Raw genomic sequence first — 16,605 nt, forward strand, 5'->3', positions numbered from 1 at the left:
TTAGCAAAACCTGAGTTCATTGCTGGGTTTTTGTAGTGATCTCTACCTGGAACACACCACATGCACTTAGGAAGTTGCACAGGAACAAAAATGTGTTTAAGACCTTTAATTAGTGAGCTGTTAATTAACATGATCCACTTCAAAACAAACCCTTTGACAGTCTAATCATTACGATCCACAGTTTAGAGTTCAAGGCATGTCAGTGGAACCAAGCAAAGTTCAGTTAGTGCACTAGAAGTATTCAGACACACTTATCTGAACACTTGTCTTAGCACCTTTGAAAGAGGTTTAAGTGAGCTAGGAATACAGTTTCTTGTTATTCTCAGTGCTTTTTTTTCTTCCTAGAGAAGTTCTAGCATCCATAGTTTTTTTTTGTTTGTTTGTTTTTTTAATTTCCTAGCAACTTTATTACTCCTTCGGTTACCACTATTGCTGTTGCCAGCCACCCTGAGTGGTGTTCTACTGTGGTTTGGTCTATGAGGAGTCAGCAGCAGAACTTAAATCCACAGACCTTCTTTAATATCTTGAGTGGTTACTTTAATATGATCTCAGACTTTTGGAAGCCAGAACTTTAGGAGTGGTTCATAACTGGAAAAAAAATACAGTGTTGGTTTCTTTCCTGTTGTTACTTGAGAAGATTGACGTGCTGCTTGGACAGCTCAAGCTAAGCTGGCTTTGCAGCTTCTACAGGCATGAGTCTTCCATCTGCAAGTAGAGGCTAGATAGCTTGATGTCCTTTAAGGTATTTGGCAAGGCAGCTTGTATTCCATACCAGAGCAGATTAAAGTACGAACAGATCAGAATTGGTATTTCTGATAACCGGTAGTAGGCATCTTCAAATCCCTTGGCCAGGAAGGGGCAAGTTCAATTTAAAGCTTTTAATCTTCAGAGATGTTATTCACAAGGTTCATACCCTCGTCTCCTATAAAGGCAGTAGTGCTGAACCATAAAAACAATATCAAAGATGATGGAGAAGACACCCAGGCCAAACTTGGTTGGATCTCCAAAGATTAATTTCCACTGATCTGTCAAACATAAGATTAGAGGTTAAGGCTAACTTGATGAGTTAGTCTTATCTTAAGACTGCAAGACCATGCCATACGCAATAGAGAAGTTCATGTTTATTACCTACATTACCGACTAATACACAGTTGGTACAAAGCAAATAACTCTTCCTGTTGTTTCTTCAAAGTAGCTACATCATTTTCTATCTTCTATGAATAGAAACATTCTTAATTCTTAGTAGAAGGACAGCTACTGTAGCACAGTCTCCCAAGATAAAATCCTGTAGGTTTTTGTTTGCTTTATAGCAAGTTTCTCCCACCCTATTAAAAGAGGCCCCAGCAGCTCAGATTCAGCCTTACCATTGTTGTATGACTGCAAAAACATCTGCAGAAGGCTGAAGCTTCCACCGATGAAATCTAATAATACATTTCCAATGCTCCATCCCTCTGTACTCTTCCGACGGAAATTCATGTATGCCTGAATGTGTAACAAGAAATTCAGTGTGTCAGTCACCTGTTTGTTTCAGCACCTAGCCAAGACTAAGACCGCACAGGACCCTGCTGTCTACTGGGGTGTCGTGGTAGAGGAAGTCTTATTCCACTCTTCAAGTAAGGTAAAGATGTTCCTAGCTGGCAAGAAAGCTCACAACCAAGATATCTTTGTTCACTTGGTCTTTTTAGTAGCCGGTCCCTGGGCAATCCCAATAAAAAAAAAAAGTGAGCATTTATGACACACAGATGATTTCTTAACTGTTAAACTATATAGGAGCTTTGCACTGTTTTGTCACTAAAAGGCCAACAAACAATTGCTGATTTAGTCAGACTTTGAAGTACATGTGCTTTAGATTTATGTTACTGTCACCCTAACATAAAACCAGAAAAGTTCAGGCTTACCTGTGGAAAATATTTTATCAGTGTGACTGCTAACTTTATGTAAGAGAAGCAGAATAAGAACTGTAGCCATGTCATTTCCTCAGCTGCAGCAAGAAACAATGTTGTAAATGTGAAAATCCATGCAAGTGCCAGTAGTCCAACAACAGTTTTGGATACTTTCTGACCTCCTTGCTGAAAGAGAAATGCAGATATACTTAGACTGACCTTGGTCCTACATCTCCAGAAACTTGTTAGATAAAAAAACAAGCTCAGTAATACAGAAGGTTACAGTTCAAAACCCACAGTTGTACCAGTTAGGCTCATACCACAAGGGAATTTTAAGCAATCAGCTGTAGGTTTGCAGAAGCTTACATGCAATATTCAAAAGCATTATTCGGAACACTATTGTTCATAAGAAAGTAGAAAAATGTTGCTGCACTATTTTTGAAGATTTATGATGCCTATGATTCAGTTCCACACCTGTAACGAGCTCTTGCATTTAGTCTGATGACATCAGCAGATCCTATATATGCAAAAGGCCACTAAAGCCACTGTGGTAAAAGAGTCATTGTCTCCCCATTCTTTACTAGAAAATGATATTGCTCTAAACAACAGTGATAAACATGTTGTTACAGTTTCAGGTTTAGCATCACCAGAGGAAGCGCCTCAAAACAGAAATAGTTACTAGGTAGAACAAACTATCTGTTCAGATCAGAGGTTTTACGATGACCACCTGACTTAACAATCAGTCTCACCTGAGAAGTGGTGTGAATTATAAATGGGCCTTTCCAGCTATTTCAGGTGGAACCAGGGAAGCCAAACAAACTTGCCTGCTCAATTACAGGGAATCTCCTAGTGCACAGAACGCTTTGAAAGGTGAGGAACCAAAACATGTATGAGTATTTGTACTGTGTAGAACTATAATCTATCTGCTGGCTAGAGATCGATTTGGAAACTTTATGAACTTGCCTGTTTGCTTTAGTTATTTTGGGTCGTTAAGAGTTTACTTGTAAGCTCAGAACGTTTATGAGGCTGAAGTAGCAAAGCTTACAGGAGTGGCTCAAGAAAGATAAGGCTGCTGGACTGTGAAGTCTGACTTCACAGAAAGGCCACTGAAAGGGCAGGGAAGATAGATGACTTAAGAGCCTGAAAGGAGTAGGCTGAGTACGGTGAGTCCAGCAGAGGGAGCTCTGCCAGAGCTACTGCTCAGTCTGGCGTTGAGTCTTACCTCGTAGATGCAGCACTGGATTATGGTGAGGAGCGTCAGAGCTACTGCATGGAGACTGAAGAAAACATCATTGATAGCCACAGGGTTCACTCCACTGGGGTAACTGAGTAAGAATTCTTCCTAAGTGTAAGAAAAAACAAAACTAGCTAAGTGTCATAACTCCATTATGTAGATAGATCCACGCCTGAAAAATAGTAAAGAAAATAATGATTACCTTAATTAAGGGAATCCAGAAGAGTCCAACATTAAACACACTGTATGCTATAAAGCCAGTAAGGTTTAGTGCTATAAAGTCAAAGCTTAGTCCAACAACACTAGAAAAGGAGAAAAATATAATTAAACTTAAGGGATGACTTATCCCTAGGATGTACTGCTAGATTGGCTTTTGTTAAAAAAAAAAAAAAAAAAGCCAAAGCTGTAGTTGTAGTAACAACATGATGCTGAGTTCATCGAGTAGCAAGGTGAAACATCCTTTCTTATGCCATGCCCTGGCATTCACAACTGCTCTCACTGCCAAGTTTGTTGCTGTTTAACTTTACCTCTTCATCAGCTCAGCTAGCCTGACAAAATCATGCCAGTCCAAATCCACAGAAGCAGTAGTGCATCTTTGCCAAAGTGACTGCTTCAGTTTTCATACTATAGTTTTCCTATTTGCAGGCCTTTTGTCTAAGGGGAGCTAGTCTAACGATAACACTACAAAAAGCTGTCTGGTAAGCAAGCCACAAGGGAAGTAAATTTTGAGGGTGTCAACACAATTGACTTGGCCAGATGATATATACAACATGACACCACAGGAAACGTGGAAAGCCTCCTCTATCACGGGTTAATACTGGATGGCAAACTTCAGAATTAGTTTCTTCTGAGCTGCAAATGTAAAAGCTCATTGGTGCTGCATCAATTCAGGCCCAATCTTTACCCTGCTTTTCTTCCTGCCCCAGTCTTTTCATGCATAAACCACAAGAACAAAGATTGCGCCTGAACCTAGGAACATGATTTTCAGAAGTGCTTAAGGGATTTGCAAACACATCTTAGGTTTCTTTACCTCTTTCGTCGCCAGTTCTCAAACAGTTGAGGATAGAAGGAGATAGACCAAGCAAGGAAATAGATCCATCCAATCACCTCATCAGCATATTTCACTATGATGCTATGAATCACTTGAAATTGAATCCTAGGTCTGAAGGTTAGTACAAACAGAATTGGTTAATTTATCTGCTCATACTTTATTTCATGGTCTTCTTGCCTTGTTCTGCTTATAGAGGAAAAGCAAACAGAGTTCAGGCACTGAGACAAGACAAAGATTCAGAGCTGCTTTCAGTTGAGTTTTTCCCCCTTTCTTTAATGTCTCTGTTATATTCTGGACACCTCCCACTCCTACCCTCAACCTTTCTTTTCTCTTCCGCTCTTTCTATTCTACATAGAAATCTTCAAAAAGATTATCTTGTGCCTATGGTTTCCACAGTCTTAGCACAGGGTCCGTTATGTAAGACCAGTTTCACTTTTCATGCTCTGCCAGCAAAGCCCCATGATCATGCCTGGCCTGCTGATCACTTTGTGAATGTGGCTACCTCTGCTTTTACTGCAAGTCTTTAAAGCAGAAGTAAAATGAGGAACTAACACAGGAGTATCCTGTTGATAAGTAGCATCTGGGTAACATGGAATTACAATCCAGTTTTCTCCCTTTTGCTAGACTGTTTTCCTGGTAGAGAGGGCTCCCCTGACCAGGGAGCAGAACACCTGCACCTCCTGACAGTAACATGGGTGCACAGCTATTAGCCCTCCAGAACAAGCTCTGCACAGTAAGGATAGTTTCCCACTAGGCACTGACAAACAAATAATTCCTGGAGCAGAACATGTAGTTTTGAGACTTTGAGAATAGGTTATTGAAAGCAGACTAAGAAGCCATAACAGCTCACAGTCACCTTGGTATAAGTCTAAAATGTCAATATTACCACTCCAGTTTCCATACCTCATATTATCTGACTACCTTGGGGATTGCCAGAGGGTCACTACATCTTCTCAACTATATATTGCCTATGTCCAATTAGCTACAGGGAAGAAATTCTGTTAAGTCCAGATTCTACAAAGCAGTACAGTAAGCAGAGCTAAAAACCAGTTTCTCACCCAGTTAAGTTGAAATTACTAGCAAAAAGATAAACTGTTACTTGTCCAACATCATCTGCTTTCACTTGGAAGCCAGCCTTAGTGCGACCCGCAGGCAGTTGAACCTGCAAGGCAAAGTGGAGGAAAGAATGAGGAGAGTTGCACCATACCAGCAACAGGCTTTTGCTTTTGATCTGTTCTGTCACTTACTTCATCTGGTAGTTCAACAACGGTGCCATGTTTTGATGAGTGTGTAATATTAAGAGTTATCACCAGTGTCTCATTTAATGGAGCCCTGTAAAGATGGAAGAGCCAAGTTAGACTGGTGCTTGAGTTCACTCTCACAGCCCTGAAACGATCTATATAAAGACTGCTAATTCCTCAGAGCTGCAATGAACATAATGAACAGTCTGTACACAATAGTCGAGTACTAAGCAGGTACTCTAAAGAACAGCAACACCACATCTGTGAGCACTGTAATGATTTTTACCTAACTAGTGACAGGCACTAAAGAGTTACATGGCCACGTTTTGCCTCTCTGCTCCACTCAAATGGCACAGCAAAGCCATTACCTGAAGGGGGGGGTAACAAGTTCAATGGCAGGATTCTGGGGACTATGAGAGGCACAAAGGATAGGCATGTACTGGGGTGATGATAGACAGAAATTACAGTATCAGTGTAAGATAGAAAAATAACATAGTCCTGAACAGCTTTACCCAAGAACTCCTCTGAGCATCTGTCCAGGAGGTCTGACTGTACAGCAGTACGTACAGTATCATAAGGTTCAAATGCTTATAGTTGTCAGCAAAATTGCAGTATTACACGCTTCTTTGCAGAAATAAGAGTGCTACACTGTTGCACCCATGTTTTGCTATTTTCCTCTTCATTGCACTTACTACCCTATCATCTGGCTATTCCCTTCACATAGAGATTCCAAAGGGCAGAGGTGTAAGTGTTAAGTATTTAACATTCCTTTCCTGGGAAAGGCCCAACATAGCAAAAACACAGCTAAAAAACGCATTGTATTAAACAATGAGACTGGGTGCATCTGCCCCTACACTGGAGCAGCTGCATTTCTTTGCTAGAAATTGTGAGTTCTGTTTTCTTGGTGAAATTTTGTGATCCTTCTAAGAAGCACAACTTCCTCTTCATATATGGAAGACAGTTCAATCAGCTAATACAAGATAGACAGTATGAAATATCTTCTGCTCAATTTTCCATAGAAATGGTATGGGATATTGCCAGAGACCAACTATATAGGGCCATTTCAGATACTGCAGCTCTGTCTTAGTCCAAACTGGTACTTAGTGATGTGATGGTCTAGAAGTGGCTAGTCACACACAGATACAGTTCTCTATGCCCAGTTAGCCATGTCTGCAGGGAAGTTTATGCATATGGTGAAGTTCTACCTTCTTTCTCCTCCCAGTTTCTTAAAAAGCTACAAAACAAAGTTTCAATTCATGATTTTACCTCAGAGATATCGTGACATTTGTTGAACTTCCATTTTCTAACAAAACCACTTCAGGGACAGAGAGTACAATCACTCCATCTGAGGGGAAACAAACAAACAAAAAAAGTCCATTACTACTTGCAGGGTCAGATTAGAATAAATAAATAAGTCAGTACACATGACAATCAGGAGAGAGTACCGCTTACTTCAAGGAGACTAAACAACTTAAAAGGGGAACTAAATAACTGTCACTTGAACACATCACAAGGAAGCAATCTAAATATTTGAAGCGCAGCAGAAGTTCACGCCAAGAGGAAGCTATAGGGTACTTTAAACTGACACTATTTGTGATGTGATCCTGGTAAATTGGTAGCTATAGTGCTTAAAATTTAGTTTAAAATTCTTGCTTGAGGGCCAAATTCACGAGGTACCCAGATGTTCAACATGAGATCCGAGTGTAGTACTTCAAGAATCACAAGTGTCTCGCAGTAGCAGTCCATCTGTGAGAACACTGCCTCAGCACAGGGTACGAAGTCAAAGCTCGGTGTGGAAGCAGAGCGGAGGGAGGTGAGGTCTCCCCTGCGGGGTGAGATGGGAGATGCCTCAGAGTCCCCTCACCCACCTCTCTGGGCCTGAGCAGGGACGGCCGAACACTGCCTGCCATGCCCCAGCAGCACAAGCATGAGGAGCAGCATAGGAGGGAAGAGGTGCCTCGTCCTCATGGTGGATGAACTGCAGGAAAAAAAAAAAAAAAGGCAAGGAGAAGGCTCTGCTCAGGCCCCACAAACTTTAGGAGGGCACCAGCCCATTCACAGCTCTAAAACAGCCCCCCAGCGCAGCCCAGCCGAAGGACGCTCAGCACCCCTCAAAAAGACGCTGCTCTTTCAGTCCCCGCCTGCCCGCACAGCCCTGGCGGTATCTCCCCCACAGCGCTTACCCCGCTCCCGCCACTCAGCTGCCGCCCCCTGAGGAGCCACCCCCACCTCCCCCCCCACCGGAACTACAAATCTCAGCAGCCACCGCACCCCGCTGTCTGTCCCGCCGCGGCCGCGCGGTGCATGCTGGGGCTTGTAGTTCCCCACCGCCCTCCCCTCAGGGGGCAGGGTCGAGCGGAGCCATCCCACGCTTGAGGGTGCATTAATACCTGGGCAGCAGCACCTAGGAAAAGCCACCTACCTCCTTCTAGCGCTGCAGCTCCTTCCTACGCAGCCCGGCGCTTCCCTTTTCAGCTCCTCACGTGAGGCGACCGCCTATCGCCTCCTCGCCTCACGCCCCGTCGCGCCGTGTCCCGCTGTGGCCACTCGCGAGCGCCATCTTGGGCGCGTCCGTGCGGAGCGGGCGCCGGGATGCGTGGGGAGCGCCGCGGGCTGAAGGGAGGGCTTGCTGCTCGGGCTGTGTGTCGGAGCATCGCTGTATGATGCTGGGGAGGGCTGGAGAAAGGGGCGGTTTGCCACGCTCAAGATGGAGGTAGCACCCAGACGCTGTGAGGGGGAGGCATATTTGGCCAGAGTCCTGAGGGCAGAGTGCAGGCTGCTCCCTCAGCCCTGGGTGTCCGCTCACTGCGCTCCCTGCGTGCTGCTGGGCCCCTAGGCCTCGCTGCTTCTGCCCACTTGGCACAGGTGCTCCTGCAGAAGTGGGAAGAAGCGGTGCGAGGGCTCAGCACGCTGTGTGGTGGTCCAGACACTGCGTGCTGTGGTGTGTGGTGGGCCAGGTGAAGGCAGTCCCGTCTCCCAGGAGCCATGGCGGGTGAGCCTGATTCTGTCTGCGTGCTGGGCATAGATCTGGGTACAACCTCTGTGAAGGCTGCCCTGGTGGTAGGGGCAGAGCAAGGGCACGTGGTGGCAGAGAGCTGCTCCAGAGAGACACAGGCCCACGCCAGCAGTGTGGAAGCTGGACCGCAGGTAAGGGCTGGAAGCACTGCTAGCAGTTCCAGGATGGCTGCCTTGTAGTGGCTGGGTTGTGGTGCTGGCTTATGTGGACTCTGATGGTATTCCTGGATTTCTTTTAATTTTTTTCTCTGCCTGGAGTGACAGAGGTGGTTGATACATGTGTCTGGGTGTCTGAAATTAGAATTAAAATGCTATTTCTTTGTTCTTCAAGAAAGCCAAGTAAAGCTGTTTTTAGAAAGACGCAGACTTTGAAAAGCTGCTGGTTAAGTACTGAAATGGTCGGGTTAAAATGAGAATAGTACAGTCAGTGAGAGTAGTAACTCTTCAAGTTATTCCCTCTTTTCATTCAAAATGGAGGAAGCTGCTGGGAACGTTACTTAAGTGGCACTAAAGAGGCAAACGAATTGCCTCTGCTTGAGCCTCCCACACGTCTGAGATAGTGCCCAAGCTCAACTTTCACTTCTGAGAATGTACAGGCCTGCAGAAAGTCTGCTTCTGCTTTCACTGTAGTCTCAGCGATATCACGAGCCAGTCTGAACCTGTTCTCCCGTGAACCATCACGTTGTCTTTTGTGCTGCTAGTCAGCAAACAACAAGCACTTGCCAATTGGAAGAGTATTTTGCACTTCAATGTGAGATGGAATCCTAACTGGAAATTCCCCATAGAAATAACCAGAAGCATGTACACCTGTTAAAGGGCTTTAGTTCCACTGTGTCAGTCAATCAAATAAAGCATGAATCAAGATTATAAACATGTAGTATCAGCGTTCTCTGGGTTAGCATTGTTGTGCTTCCAAGGAGTCATTTCTGAGCAAAGGTACCAAACAGACCAACCCTTCTCCCTACACCCATGTTTATGCAGGTAAAAGTTCATATGCACACAACAGTTCACATCTATATGTCTGCATGTAGGCTATATGTAAATACTTTTTGCTTATAATCTTCATTCCGGTCTGGTAAAGTAATCTGAGTCTTCAAAAGCATGAATGTTTTTTTTTTTTAAAGGTATATTTGAGTATAGTGTCTTAAGAAATTAAGAAATATTTGGCCTTCCGTGTAAGGTGCTGTTTTCTCATTCTCAACTCACTAGTATCGGTTTTGGGGTTTTGTGGTTTATTCTGTATTCTTTCTTTCAATTTAGTAGCGAATATTATTCTAATGCATGCTATTAAGCTAAATGAATTCTGTTCTTCGTTTCTGACTAGAGTAGCCTCGTATAATAAATACAGTGAGTGAGTCCTAATGGCTTCATGCTCAGTATAATGTTTCATGATTACAGGGAATGGAGCAGGACAGCCGGAGGATAATAAGAGCACTGAATGAATGCCTTGCTGCTCTACCTCAGCAGCAGCTTCAAAGAGTCAGTCACATTGGCATTTCAGGGCAAATGCACGGGATTGTATTTTGGAAAAGAGATCAAGGTAACATTAATTTTTTGGCATTGCTGTGTAGAGTATTATGATGCAGAAAATAAGTTTTGAGCGCTGAAGTGATCTGTAGGAAACTACTGCATGTTCACCTTCATCTTCTGTGGGGATTTTGCTTTAATTACTGGAATTTCAGCTACTAACTATAAATATCAGTGTTGTTTACACAGATTGCTTGGAGGAGTTAGTCTTGTGAGATCCCTGCGGAGTAGGTGCAATTATAAATGTGAAAGAGGAATTACCTGTATGTGAATTGTTAATTGTTTGTCCATCATATGCTACCTGTATTATCTGCTGCTGTTTGAAAGAACTTCTGGACCATGTGAATTACTTTTTTATGAGGTGAATAACATTAGAATGAACAACACTTACCTGCTTGTTTGGTATCTCAGTACCTTTCAGCAGTTCTGCAGTAATAGTATTAACAGTTCTGTGTATGCCTTGAAAAACAAGCTCTACTTGGTCTTTATGTTAGAATGTGCACAGCAGTAGCTATCTAACAGAGAATATTGCTACGCTAATTTGAAATGCTGCTTGGAAGCACAGTAAAAGAAAAACTGAAAATCAGTAAAAGAGGAGATAAGCAAAGATTTATTGTAAATTGCAGAATAAGTTTTCCAGAAGTGCTGGTCACTGCCTATTAAACGTTGTCAGAGTTTTAATTGCTTAAAGAGACACAACGCTATTCATTACTGATTGCAGTTTTACTTTAAATACTAAAATGATGGCAAAGCAAAAAAAAAAAAAAAATCCAATGGCTGATGGACTGGAGGAGTGTTACTTGCTTTCCAGCTGTCCCAAGGGCTGCATAGCAAAACCTCTTGGGTTCATGATAGACACAGATTTTTATGTGATATTGGTTAATATTTTATTTCCTGAAGCCACATGCTGCTTTTGCTTTGTTTATCAAGTGAAAGAGGGTGTTTGCTCTCATTTATTTGAGTAGACTAAATGTATCAGTGCACTTTGGGATACAAATTAGATTTTTAATAGCATCCTTTAGGGTTAGATTTATGGTTAATAATATTTCTTTGAATCCATTTAAAACGAGAAGAACAAGCCATTTTGGAAATTGTTTCAAACAGATTTAATAAACAGGGAATTAAGGCAACAAGAGAAGGTATGCATTGCTTAGCATGTTTCATATAGTGTTTCTCAGCTTTCATGGCTGCATTTTTACTGTCTCTGTGTAGTTTCAAAGCCCTATATCTAGCCCAAGAAACGCTAAATCATATTTGTGCTAGTCAGTTAAGCAGCCAGGTCTCTTCTCTGACCAGTAGAAGTGGCACAGCACAGCTTGAAAGCCTCCTGCCATCCTTCCAACAACAAAACCAAAAAAGTTGCTCTGGTTACAGGGCCAACTGAAGACAGCATGTGGCTTGTCCTATCCCCACACTGTGGCCCAGCATCTGCTGGGAGAACAGTAGTTGGCAGAGGGTGAAGCTGTGCCATGGAGCATGCTTCTAGCAAACATTACAGGCCAGTGCTGGAGCTCAGCCTCTGCTTGGTTTGCTGCTCTGAGGTGTCTGTAATCTGCCTTAGCAGTGCTTATGGGGAGCAGGGAGCAGCACACTGGACTGGACCAATGTAGACATTGCTGAGAAGGCTCTGTGCAGCAATGAGAAGTTGCCATAATTTAACTGATGCCTCTGCATAGAAGCTTATGACAGCTTAGTCAAAGGTGTAGTGTTCTCTGTTAAAAAATAAAAAAGTGCTAGACTGATAAAACTGAATTAAATCCTTTTTTACCTTTGGTGAAGCTTTGTTGCATAGCACAGGAGAGGGATGTTCTTTAGTACTTTGCAGTCCGTTGCTTAATACGTATAGAACCAGGTTTCCAACTGCATTGACTCAAAAGATGGATGAAACTATGCACTATCCATTGTGCTAATAAAGTGTTCTCTCAGTGATGATGTGGCAGTTGAACTGCATACAAGAGCTGTCATGTCTGCTTCTTACCTCTCAGCAGAAATGCAAATTTTTTTTTGAGGATTACTGGGATTATGATGTTATCTAGGACTGAAACTATGACTAATTAATTAGATTAAGATCACTATTGGCTCTGTTTCTGCTCTTTTTCCATTGTGTTTGACAAACTGTCAGAACATCCAGAAATAAAGAACGCCAGGCAGACTGCACTGCTGGTAATTACTGGACTTCTCAGACACCGTTGTGTTTCAGGTTGCAAGTGGACAGAGGGTGGTACTGGCCCTATCTTTGAGCCAGAGGAAGTCAGTCATCTGGTTACTTGGCAAGATGGCCGCTGCAGTCCTGCCTTCCTCTCTTCTCTTCCTCTGCCACAGTCACATGTCAGCTTGGCTACAGGATTTGGGTGTGCCACAGTCTACTGGTATTTAAAGAAGAGGTATATTGTTTCTCAAAAGGGCATCTGTGTGATTAGAAACGGAATTTATCTCGAATTTATGTGACAATTAGTATTCCTGTGGCATGTTAATACAACTGTGAGCTCATGGGCTTGTAATCATAATATTAAGTAGTCAAAGAATATTTATAACAGGAGGTTTTAATATAAACTGTGTGCAACTGAGCACACAAGTCTCTCTGACTTTACTAAAAATACTGCAGATCTTTTTAATAAAAGAAAAATCTTTTGGCTACATAGAAATAGAACAATTATAGTCCAGCCTGCTGCTCAAAGAAGGTCTACTAATATAGCTTGAACACTATAACTTTGGCTCATGCAGGTTGTGGAAAGTACAAACGTGCCTAAAACAGTAACAGAGTTGCTTTGTCTGGTTGCTTCCAGATGTTAAAGAAACAGTCCCTAAATTAATTTCAGTTCTATCCTTCTTTAGACACCGAGATTCTTACAAGATGTTACTGATGTGCTGCTTTGTTGTGGCATTTTTTGCAGAGGGTGTAATTTTTCGTTTATGACGTTGCACCAGCGAGATTTGGTCTTCAGTTTCATCTGCAGGATGCTACATTTCTCAGAGATGATGTCTTCCTCACCCATGAGTTGAGGCCAAATAAGCAGGGACAAACCTATTTGATCTTGTTTTCATTCAACGTATGTTCAGTAAATACCTGGAATGTGACATGATCTTGCTGTAGAGCTGTGCAACTCATGAGCCCAACTTCTTTGATTTGTTCCTGTTCTGTTTCACTACTTGGTACATATCCATTTGTGTAGTTTGTGAATCCCATAGCAACTGCAGAAATTTACTTATTTTTTCTGAAATGCTTCAGAATGTGACATTTTTGTACAAATTATTACCTTCCTCTTATGTTTTGCTGTATTGTTCTTTCAAATCTTGACAGCTCATTCCGTAGGCCCCTGTCGCTGTCTTCCATGTGGAAAAAAAATATTGCTGGTGTGGTAAGAGCTTGGAAAACAAATTCAATTAAAAACATACAAACACCCACGACAACAAACAAGCAAACATAAGCTAATGGAAAACAGTAACAGCCCACAAAATCCAATTTGATCACTGAGATACTGAGATTGCTATTTTGTTTTTAGGAGAAGGGACTGCATACATCTGGAGTTCTCTGTAGTGCTGGATATAGCCTTGCTTCCACTGTCTAAAATCTCCCTTCTCTGATTTTGTTTTTAAAATGTTTTCTTTAAAAAGTCCGGACTTTCTGAAGTCTTATGATGCAGCTGGTACTATCCATGACTATGTGGTTGCCATGTTGTGTGGTCTGAAGAAGCCACTCATGTCCGTCCAGAATGCTGCCAGCTGGGGATATTTTAATTCCAGAAACAAAAGCTGGAATACTGACATGTAAGTGCTAAGGTCATTCAGTGGGTTTTATGCTTTGTGTCAGGTAAAATGAACACCATTTTGAGCCCTAAGTATGAATGTGTTGCAAGTAGAGTGACTGAAAGTTGTGTGGTGTGGCTTGTACTGAAGGACTGTTGGGAGTTTGCTCAGGTTTGTGAGGTGTATGTGTCTGAATTATATAAAACTTAGCACTGTATTTTTAGAAATACCTAAGCCAGCATAGCTGAGAGACTAATCAGTGCCATTCTCCCTTTGTATGGTGTGATGGTGGGATGGGATGGAGAAGTGAAAGCTGCAGCTAAGGCTGTGATGATGAAAGATAGTTACTACTGTCTTCTTCTTTCAACTGAGCTCCTTTGTAACTGTCGAGATTTACTTGTGATAATGCTTAAAATTTTCTAGGCTATAGGAAGTCTTGCAGGAAACTGGTTTTATTTATTTATTAATGATTTCCTCTTTCAGGGCAAAGTTGTAAGGCTGTGTGTATTTCAGGGCTTAGGTTAGGCCGGGATTCCAAGATCTCATGAAGGTAAATTAGTATCTAATGCCTTAAAAGAGTGTCAGAAACTTGCATTTGGCATGCTGAACTTCCACTAACCTGCTGTTTTTGCTGTAGCAAAGTAGTGTGTTTTGCAGTTTATTTACATGAGGAGTTTGGTGGACTTAACTCTTTGTGATTTGATTTTGAACCGCTAACTGCATGACAGCTCAAAATTCTTTAACACTTTAAAGCTGATTTTTTTTTATTTTTTTTTATGGTTGTCCCTTGACTGTGGAACTGCTTGTCTGTATGACTTTTTGCACAGGTATTGCTATATCATCTCAGGTAATCGGGTTGTATATAAAGAAAAGCTGTTTGTTCTTCTAGGCAATTCTAGTTCACTCAACCTATTGAAATGGAATTCTGCACAAGACAGAGCTTTCTAAACAAGAGAAAGCATCCATAAATCCAGCAATGATATTGTTTCCTGCAATGATGATGTTGTTCTGATTGCAGATTGAAAAAGTCCGGCTTTCCTGTTGACTTGCTTCCAGAAGTGGGAGACCCTGGCAGTATTGCAGGCAGGACAATCAGTGCATGGCATGGAATACCCAAGGGAACAAAAGTAGGAATTGCTCTGGGAGACTTCCAGTGTTCTGTTTATTCCTGTCTGACTAAAAGAACTGATGCAGGTATGATCATTTTGATATCTTACTTGGTTTTCTCATTGTCGTCCTTCAGAGTAGCCTAGGAAACACTGAATTTTTTTTCTTTTGTGCTCTAGTTCTCAATATCAGCACCTCTGCTCAGCTGACTGTCTCAATGCCCTCGGGTTTCCAGCCTCCGGAGACACCGGATCCTTCCTCAGCTGTCACTTACTTTCCTTACTTTGATGGTGACTACTTGGCAGTGGCAGCATCACTTAATGGGGGCAATGTGCTAGCAGCGTTTGTGGACATGGTGGCACGGTGGACAGAAGAGCTGGGTAAGTTGTTTTAGGGGTAATTAAGGCTTAAAATTGTAGTTTATCAGCAAGGTAAAGGGAAGCTATGGGAAAGGAACAAGCCTAGGGCTGTTTTGTCATGCCATATGAGGAACAAGGATGTAATGCCTGGGTCATGCTTCCTAGATGTCTGGAATTTCCTTTTGAAGCTAATGAACATGTTGGGGCAGTCATCTTTGGGCTCTACATTCATGTTGCCTCTAGATTTGTGGATTTCTTTTGTTTTAAGAACAGGAGAGAATGCTTTCTGCAAGTTGTTTTTTAAAAGGAAGGGTCAGTAAATTCTAGAACAGCCACTGATTTCGTATGGCTGCAGTCCAAAAGAGTCCCTTGATTTTTATCTACTGCTTTTAATGCATATTTTGGAATGGTCTGATGGGTTTTAAGATTTAAACTCATATATTATCATCTAAGTGCTTTAAATGTGGTGTTTATGGTTGTGGCGTTTGGGTTTTTGTTGTTTATTTTTTATGATCTCCTGGGTTCTACAGTACAGAAATAAGCCCTGAAATCATTCTTTCAATGAGTTCTTGAAATGAACTCAGCATTCAGCTTCAGTGACTGGCTTGCGTGTGAAGTCTGCCATTAGTGACTTTGCACAGTGTAAGCAGAGATAAAGATGGTGTATTACAAGAAACAGCAATTTCTTCAATGAAAAAAGGCTTTCTAGTATTACAGATAGTAGGTAAATTTTGATGGGAGAACTAGGTTCATAATCCTGGAAAAACAATTAACTTTGACACAAAGGAAAAAGGTATACAGTACTTTTCTGATCAAGTGGCTCAGTATTCATTCGAAGTCTCTACGTGTAACACATACTAAACCTCTTCAGAGTAATAACATGGTATTTCTGATCTGCAGGATTTCAGGTTCAAGAGTCTGCCATCTATGCAAAGATAATCAAAGCAGCCTTGGCCCAAGATGACAGCAGTCTCTCAGTCCGCCCAACCATATTTGGAGAGAGACACGTTCCTGAGCAGTTAGCTTCAGTGACCAGTATTGCTGCCTCTGAGCTCTCCCTGGGCCACGTAACCAGAGCTGTGTGCCGTGGCATCATTGAAAACCTCTGTTCCATGTTACCAGTGCAGCGCCTGATGGAGTCTGGAGTGAGGAGAATTCTGGGGAGCGGGAGTGCTCTTGCCAGGAATGAGGTGCTGAGGCAGGAAGTGGAAAGGATTTTTCCATTCCCTGTGGTTTATGGGAAGGATGTTGATGCTGCTGTGGGGGCTGCTATGGTGATGTTCCACAGAAAATAAAGTTACTGTTGGATGGCCTGGGATGCGCTTTTTTTTTTAATTTATTATTATTTTTGTTCTTGGCTATACAGTGTTTCCTTTCATTTCGTCACTTTTCTGGAGTTGTATTCAACCTGCTGTCTCACTCTTTACAATAGAAAAAACAG

General features: G+C 42.2%; 2 protein-coding genes across 4 annotated transcripts; one reads left to right on the plus strand and one right to left on the minus strand.

Annotated features, from left to right (window-relative positions):
• CTNS (cystinosin, lysosomal cystine transporter) lies at positions 92 to 7,970 on the minus strand. Of its 2 annotated transcripts, none has more exons than XM_021415527.1 (11): positions 7,832 to 7,970; positions 7,278 to 7,387; positions 6,676 to 6,754; positions 5,416 to 5,500; positions 5,227 to 5,330; positions 4,148 to 4,279; positions 3,320 to 3,419; positions 3,106 to 3,225; positions 1,899 to 2,069; positions 1,365 to 1,482; positions 92 to 1,025 (listed from the first exon to the last, which is right to left on the minus strand). In XM_021415527.1, exons 2-11 carry the CDS (start codon positions 7,375 to 7,377, stop codon positions 895 to 897), a joined length of 1,140 nt encoding a protein of 379 aa, XP_021271202.1. In that variant the 5' UTR covers positions 7,378 to 7,387; positions 7,832 to 7,970; the 3' UTR covers positions 92 to 894. The 2 variants fall into 2 exon arrangements, with proteins under 2 accessions (XP_021271202.1, XP_021271203.1); XM_021415528.1 differs by lacking the exon at positions 7,832 to 7,970 and adding an exon at positions 7,593 to 7,645.
• On the plus strand, positions 7,701 to 16,480 carry SHPK (sedoheptulokinase). 2 transcript variants are annotated; one of them, XM_021415521.1, is made up of 7 exons: positions 7,701 to 7,787; positions 9,823 to 9,964; positions 12,152 to 12,335; positions 13,567 to 13,719; positions 14,717 to 14,892; positions 14,985 to 15,185; positions 16,065 to 16,480. In XM_021415521.1, the coding sequence occupies exons 2-7, from the start codon at positions 9,826 to 9,828 to the stop codon at positions 16,457 to 16,459; spliced, it is 1,248 nt and encodes a 415-aa protein (XP_021271196.1). In that variant the 5' UTR covers positions 7,701 to 7,787; positions 9,823 to 9,825; the 3' UTR covers positions 16,460 to 16,480. The 2 variants fall into 2 exon arrangements, with proteins under 2 accessions (XP_021271196.1, XP_021271195.1); XM_021415520.1 differs by lacking the exon at positions 7,701 to 7,787 and adding an exon at positions 8,080 to 8,556.

This window comes from Numida meleagris, chromosome 18, assembly GCF_002078875.1.
Source record: "Numida meleagris isolate 19003 breed g44 Domestic line chromosome 18, NumMel1.0, whole genome shotgun sequence".
NCBI classification, from domain to species: Eukaryota; Metazoa; Chordata; class Aves; order Galliformes; family Numididae; genus Numida; species Numida meleagris.

Bases quoted from the DNA above. Each gene is read 5' to 3' on its own strand.
- CTNS (XM_021415527.1), bottom strand. From the start codon at position 7,377: ATGAGGACGAGGCACCTCTTCCCTCCTATGCTGCTCCTCATGCTTGTG. The intron at 3,420-4,147 runs GTAAAGAAACCT...CTCCTTTTCTAG, and splicing joins GAGAACTGGCGACGAAAGAG to TGTTGTTGGACTAAGCTTTG. The intron at 3,226-3,319 runs GTAATCATTATT...TCTTACACTTAG, and splicing joins TCTGGATTCCCTTAATTAAG to GAAGAATTCTTACTCAGTTA.
- SHPK (XM_021415520.1), top strand. From the start codon at position 8,395: ATGGCGGGTGAGCCTGATTCTGTCTGCGTGCTGGGCATAGATCTGGGT. The intron at 12,336-13,566 runs GTATATTGTTTC...TTCTTTAAAAAG, and splicing joins TACTGGTATTTAAAGAAGAG to TCCGGACTTTCTGAAGTCTT. The intron at 14,893-14,984 runs GTATGATCATTT...TTTGTGCTCTAG, and splicing joins GACTAAAAGAACTGATGCAG to TTCTCAATATCAGCACCTCT.